At 49.6% G+C, this 5,846-nt stretch overlaps 1 protein-coding gene across 2 annotated transcripts in view; it reads right to left on the reverse strand.

The window, feature by feature from the left end:
* LOC101619342 (protein HIRA) overlaps positions 1-5,846 on the reverse strand; it is an 88,567-nt gene that overhangs the window by 15,260 nt on the left and 67,461 nt on the right. For both annotated transcript variants that reach the window (XM_004694963.1, XM_012734239.1), the window contains exons 16-20: positions 5,091-5,295; positions 4,591-4,695; positions 2,901-3,049; positions 1,020-1,181; positions 393-451 (exon numbers count right to left, since the gene is read on the reverse strand). In XM_004694963.1, coding sequence (XP_004695020.1) covers positions 393-451; positions 1,020-1,181; positions 2,901-3,049; positions 4,591-4,695; positions 5,091-5,295 — 680 coding nt within the window. The remainder of the gene's footprint in view (positions 1-392; positions 452-1,019; positions 1,182-2,900; positions 3,050-4,590; positions 4,696-5,090; positions 5,296-5,846) is intronic.

The raw sequence follows: 5,846 nt of genomic DNA on the forward strand, positions 1-5,846 counted from the left end.
CACACACACACACACACACACACACACAAGAATGGTTTCTAGGTGAGCTCACATATGCACCAAAGAGGGAACCTGAACTTTGGCTCTCAAAATCCCAGCAACAGGTACCCTAAAGCTAAATCCAGCAGCTATGGAGTTGCTGCTCTGCACACACTATTCTCACTGCCACCCCCAGACTCTGTTACCTCTCAAGGACCCACCCCATACCTCCCACCCCAGAGAGGATCTATCTCCCTGCAACATAACTGTTCCCTCTGCCACACTGAATACCTCACACAGGGTCCAAAGCCAGAATCTCTGACTAGGCTGAGAAGGGCCCTTCGTATTCGGATCTGGAACTTGAGGTATCCTATGCCCCTCGGCCCCCCTGGGCAGCCCAGTGCCGGGGTTACCTGCCAGGATGGAGTGTAGAGATTCTTCTTTCACCACAACCACCTGTCTGTGAACATCCCTAGGAGGAAGATAGGGAGTAGCTTACTCTTCAACCAGGGTAAATGCATTAGAGCATAACTCAGTGCTCAGACCCTGCTCTGTGGTCCATGCTGTGTTCTCAGCTTTGGCTGAAGGGTTCTGGACCACACATGGCTTCTACCCCCAGTATCATTACAGTCCCTTTGCACATGTCCACTGTACAGCGTCCAAACAACAGAGGCATGGGGCCCTGCTACTAATGCTTCTCTATGGGAGAAGCATGGCTCTGCTAATGAATCCCACTATAGGACTCCAGCACATGCAGTGAGGCATCATGATTGTCATGAAGTGTGCCTCTATAAGGATGGCAGCAGGAGCAGGCAGATTGGCCCAATTCCTCCTTCCAAACATCACCCTCCTCCCTTGACCCCAAATGCGGCAGCCATCACAAGCAATGTCCAACTGCTAGGTCTCTGGTCTTAAAATCCTTAGGCCTGCTGCTGAGCTCGGCACATCCTCTGCTTGCCCTTTCCCTACAGCGAGGGGAGGCCAGCATAGCCTTGTTCCACCCTACATGAACACACCCCACCCATGGCCTTTCATCTCACCAGACTGACAGCGTGGCTGCAGCAGTGAGTGCCATGACGTAGGAGCCTGTGCAGTGCAAAGTGGAGATCGGGGACGGCAGGAGGATGGGAGGGAGGAGGCGACGACCACAGGTGGAGAACACTGATAGCATCCTCTTCTCGCAGGCGACACACACCACATCACTAGGAAAGTAGAAAAGGGATCAATGTCATGGGGGTTGGGAACCAGAGCAGAGGGAGCAGCCCCAAGATGCAGAGACTTCCTTGTGCCTGAAGCGCCTTCCCCTCAGTGGGTTTAGTGGAAAAAGAAGCAGGAAGAGGCCTGCCATGAAGATCAGGGCAGAGGCTCAGAGCTGATGTTGTCTAACAGAGCGCCCCAATTAGAGAGACCATATTCTTCTCCACAACAGGAACTGCTAGATCTTTTTCTGAGTTCATCCTAAGATTAATCCAGAGGTGTGAGTGCTTCAGAGGGCCATGGTAGTTGACAGTGACCCAGTTAGCATACTTCACCTATCAGTGCCCACTCAACTGTTTCTAGGCCACAACTAGTAAGAAGGTGGCTTTTTCTGAGATAGGCTATAGTCTGGGAAAAACAGAGCCTGTCTCCACATGCTTAGGTCTTTGCATCTGGGATAGGAGAGGTGTGTCACCTCTGAGCAAGAAAAGCTTCAAAAGCAAGTGTGAGGGTGATGACAAGTGACTCCCCTCTGGTTGGCCAGCAGTCCCTCAGGTGTGCCCAGCACAAGCAGACTGCTTCTCAGTAAGGGCCTCTGTGGGACCCCAGCCACAGGCTAGGGTGAGATCAGAGACGACAACATACTGGTCCCACAAGACCACCCAGAATCCCACTCATGTCACTTCTGTTTGTTCAGCCAATGCCTGCAGTCTGCACAGACAGCAAGCTCACAGCAAGGTTGGCTAAGGAAGGAGCTCTAGCAACTGCCTCTCCTGAAGAGGCACTGCTGTTAATGGCCTCTGGGCTGGAAGAAGCAAGTTGTTTTCTGTTTACAAGGACTATTTGAGAAAGACAGGCAATGGAAGTTTTCTGCAACTGTACTGTCTGTTCATTGCTGATGGTCAGGGTTGTCCTGAAGGCAGACCACTATAGAGGAAGGATTTGGCTGCAAAGCCAAGGAGCAGTATGGGAGGAAGAGAATGGAGGTTCCTTCTGAGCCAATACCACCTGCTCGGTGTCTATGGGAACCTTGCCCTAAGACAGAAAGGCACTTGTGAAAGCATTTTACAGGTAACCACATGGTGATTAACGATCTAATTAAAATGACTATTTAAGTAATTCACCTGTGTAAAACTTTTTAAAGAGTATGGAACACATGGTCCTGACTGGGGGCCTTATGCCTCCACAGGCACCTGAGAAAAACAATTCCTTGGCCTGAAAGCACAAGGGGAGGCACTGGATACTAATTTGCTGAATCAAGGTCCACTTTCAAAATGCAGAATATGGAAGGGATGGGTTGGGGACTTGGGAAGGTAGTCAAGAAATCAGTTCCAACCCCCTTGGATAAAAATAGGGTGAAAGGGTCAAGCAAAGCTCAGTCTGGAACCTTGAGGCTTCAGGAATTTGGTCAGACAAAGAAGTCAGAACATGTAAGTAAAAATCCTAGCTTGGGTGACCCTCTAGTACTGCTTCACCATCTGTCACATGATGACAGTGGTGCTGACTTCAAGAGGAGTTGCAGGGGCTGAGATGACAGAAGCACATGCTTAGCCTGGCAGGACTTGAGTGCAGGCCTCTGTGGGAACTAGGATGTGGGAAAAATGCCACTCCCTCACAGATAGGCCATGTTGTGGGACATGTTGTACTACATGCCATGCAGTACAGTGCATTTGTTTGCTTGCTGTACATTAAAAGCTGGGCCAGGCAAAGATGCTTGCCCTTACCAGCTGCCAGCGGCAGTGAGGATCCGATTGGTGAGTACCGTCTCCCACTCCTTTCCTTCCCGGTTACACTTCAAGCGGCTCAGCTTCACACCCCCAACAGTCGTCACATCATTCTCCACTTCAATGTACATGGAGGGGTCAGAGCTCACCTGCACGGACAAAGCAAGCATAACATCTTTCTGGGTGACAGTGGACTCACTCAGACTTGGACCACAGGATAGGTGAGATGCTCAGGGGTTCTTCAGACCCAAGTCTTGAGGCATGATGAAGACACACAGAAGCACTTAGAGCTGAATGGCCAACAGGAGGGTGGTGGTAGAAGAGATAAGGTAGGACAGGGGGCCAGAGGGCTATATTTGCAGTCCCCACAGGGTAGGGGTAATTAATGCTGCTTGGTTTCTGCCTTGTTATCAGAGTAGGAGAGCAGAGAATCAGTGCAGACTTGAAGACCCTAAAGCTTTCTTATCCTACCCCCTCCTCTCACAAGGAAGAAGAATGTAGAGAAGGCATGTTACTAGCTGAAGAGCACACTAAAGATAACTACAATTAGTTGGGGACAGATATGAGAGTGGAACACTATCTCCTGCCTCTCAGTTGAATAAATTTTCAGACTGCACTGTTTAGCCACAAATAAGTCACAATCAGTGGTAGTCTAGAAAACTCTAAGATCACCTGCACTTCCTTCGGTCTGATTCCATGTGAGCACATTTATAATGTCCAGGGAACTAACTATGAGATATTCTGTATGAAAAACCAGGCAGAACAGTCAAATAGTTTGCGGGTATGTGGCCACAGAAGTGGGTGACCTGACAGAGGCTGACTGCAGCTGGGAGCACGGCCTTCACAGATACTAAGAAACTAGCATTCAGCTGGAAGAGTTTGGGAGGGGAGTTTGTGTATTTGGCTTACATTCACATCAGCAACAAGAACAACCGTGCGTGTCCCTACCTACCCTTAGTCCAGAAGGATCTGTGACAGAAAAGAGTGTTGTCTGCTTCCTGGCACCCATGCCAGATGATGATTCTGGGCTGGGGCAGTTTGTGGCCAGTGGGGAATGACCTACTCACACATGGTCCTAGGTTTCCTGAGGACATGCACCTGGGTTGAGACACAAAGGGCACGAAGCAATGAAATGTGTGCCTGACACAGGTGCTGGACTGAGTACTTAGAGGGTCTCTGTATATAAGGACCATTTGCGCTAGTACTGTGCCCTGAACCAGCACAAAATTATAAGCTTCTACTTCAAAAGCTCAAATAGTCATAACGATGACTGCACAGGAAACTGGGAAGCAAACATCTAGTGGGTTAGTTGGGAGCTGTTGGACTATGTGGTAGACCAAGGAGGTTCAGGAACAAGTGTGGACCTCAAGGAGACTTCCAGAGGGAACACCTGAGACAAGTCTTGAGAAGCTGGGAATCCAAATGATGGCAGTGGCGACTATGAGAGAGGAGTCGTAGAAGATGTAGAGTCACTGGAGTAGAGAGCAAGGGGTAGAAGTGGGAGGGCTGGGGATGGGAGTGGTGGGGGAAAGAAGCTAGTGATTTTGTTAAGACTAGGTAGTTGTCCTGATCAGTTACAACTTCCCCCAGGATGGAGAGACACTGGAAAATAGCCCTCAGTCAGTGACATTCAGGGTTTAGATTTGGGGAAGAGGTGTACTTGTGAGGGAGAAGTAGGAGGCCTTCTCACCTGTAGGGTGAATGCTCTCTGGGGGCCTGGCATGGGCAGCTTCAGTGCAGGTGCTGGTATCGACAAACACATGGCATCCTTCTCTGTGGTCAGGGTAGCTGGAGACTGCAAGAGGAGACATGTTCCTGAGTCCTGTCCCAGCAGTGCACTGTCAGTGCAGGGCACTGTCAGGTAAAGCTTAGTTACCCAGAGGTGAGGCAGGGCCTATTATCCAGCATTTCCATCCACTTTGCAGGGGTATAGGTGAAGATGAATGCTACAGTGATTCCTACTTTACAGAGAGATAGTTGACCCCAAAGAAATACAAAAGCTCTGGATCAGCTGAGGGCAGGTCTGGGGAAGCAAGGCCTCCTCCATGCTTTCTCTGTAAGTACATGCCTAAGGCAGTGACCACATTGAACAGGCAATGCTGCAGCATGTAGGTCTCCCTTCTCCCACCTGGGCATATGCTGGCCCTATTACAGAAGTCAAGAGATGGGTTAGGGAGGCACAAGCCTCACCTGGACAGACAGAGACATGGGCATGAGCCGGGAGTCCTTCCGAGGCCGTCCTTTCTTTTTCTTCTCTACAGTCTCCACCTCAAGCTCCAGTTTTCGCTTGGACAGTGAGGAAGGCTTGGCCACAGGGACCTTCTCGTCACTGTCACTGCTGCTCTCCAGTAGGTCCCGGGGCCGCAGCTCTTTCACAAGGTTCTGTTCTTTTAACCTGAACAAACACAGACACCATGATTTTTTCCTATATTCCTACAAAGTTCATGAATAAAAACAAAAAGGTATCCTTAAAAATTGATACAAAAAATAAGAGTACTCTGTTTATTACCCCAATATGCAAAGAGTTTGGAATGCTTTTGATCACTCCCATCCCCCAAATAATAGGAAAGCTGAAAATCAACAGATCTTAGATTCACCAGAGAAGTAAGGTCACAAGGCAAATTGCCACACTGAAAACTGGAAAGAATGATGAAGACAGAGAACCAGTACTCCACAGGTGCAGCTCATGGAGCTCTAACTGTTGAGAAGACTTAAGTGCTAACTAATACATCACTGGTGGCTGAATGTTAGCTGGCCTTGTAAGTTTAAACTGCTAACCCAATAAAAGTCTCAATGATGGCCCTCCCTGGTGGTGCAGCGGGTTGAGGCACAGCACTGAAAAGCTTAAGCCACTTCCACATGAGTTCGATTCCTGCCTGCCCCGGAGGAGATCCACATGGCGTGGCAGACCTCTCCTGACCCACCCGCTGCTCCCCTCAGCAGTGT

This window comes from Condylura cristata, unplaced genomic scaffold (genome assembly GCF_000260355.1).
Source record: "Condylura cristata isolate star-nosed mole 26May11 unplaced genomic scaffold, ConCri1.0 scaffold00051, whole genome shotgun sequence".
Classification (NCBI taxonomy): Eukaryota; Metazoa; Chordata; class Mammalia; order Eulipotyphla; family Talpidae; genus Condylura; species Condylura cristata.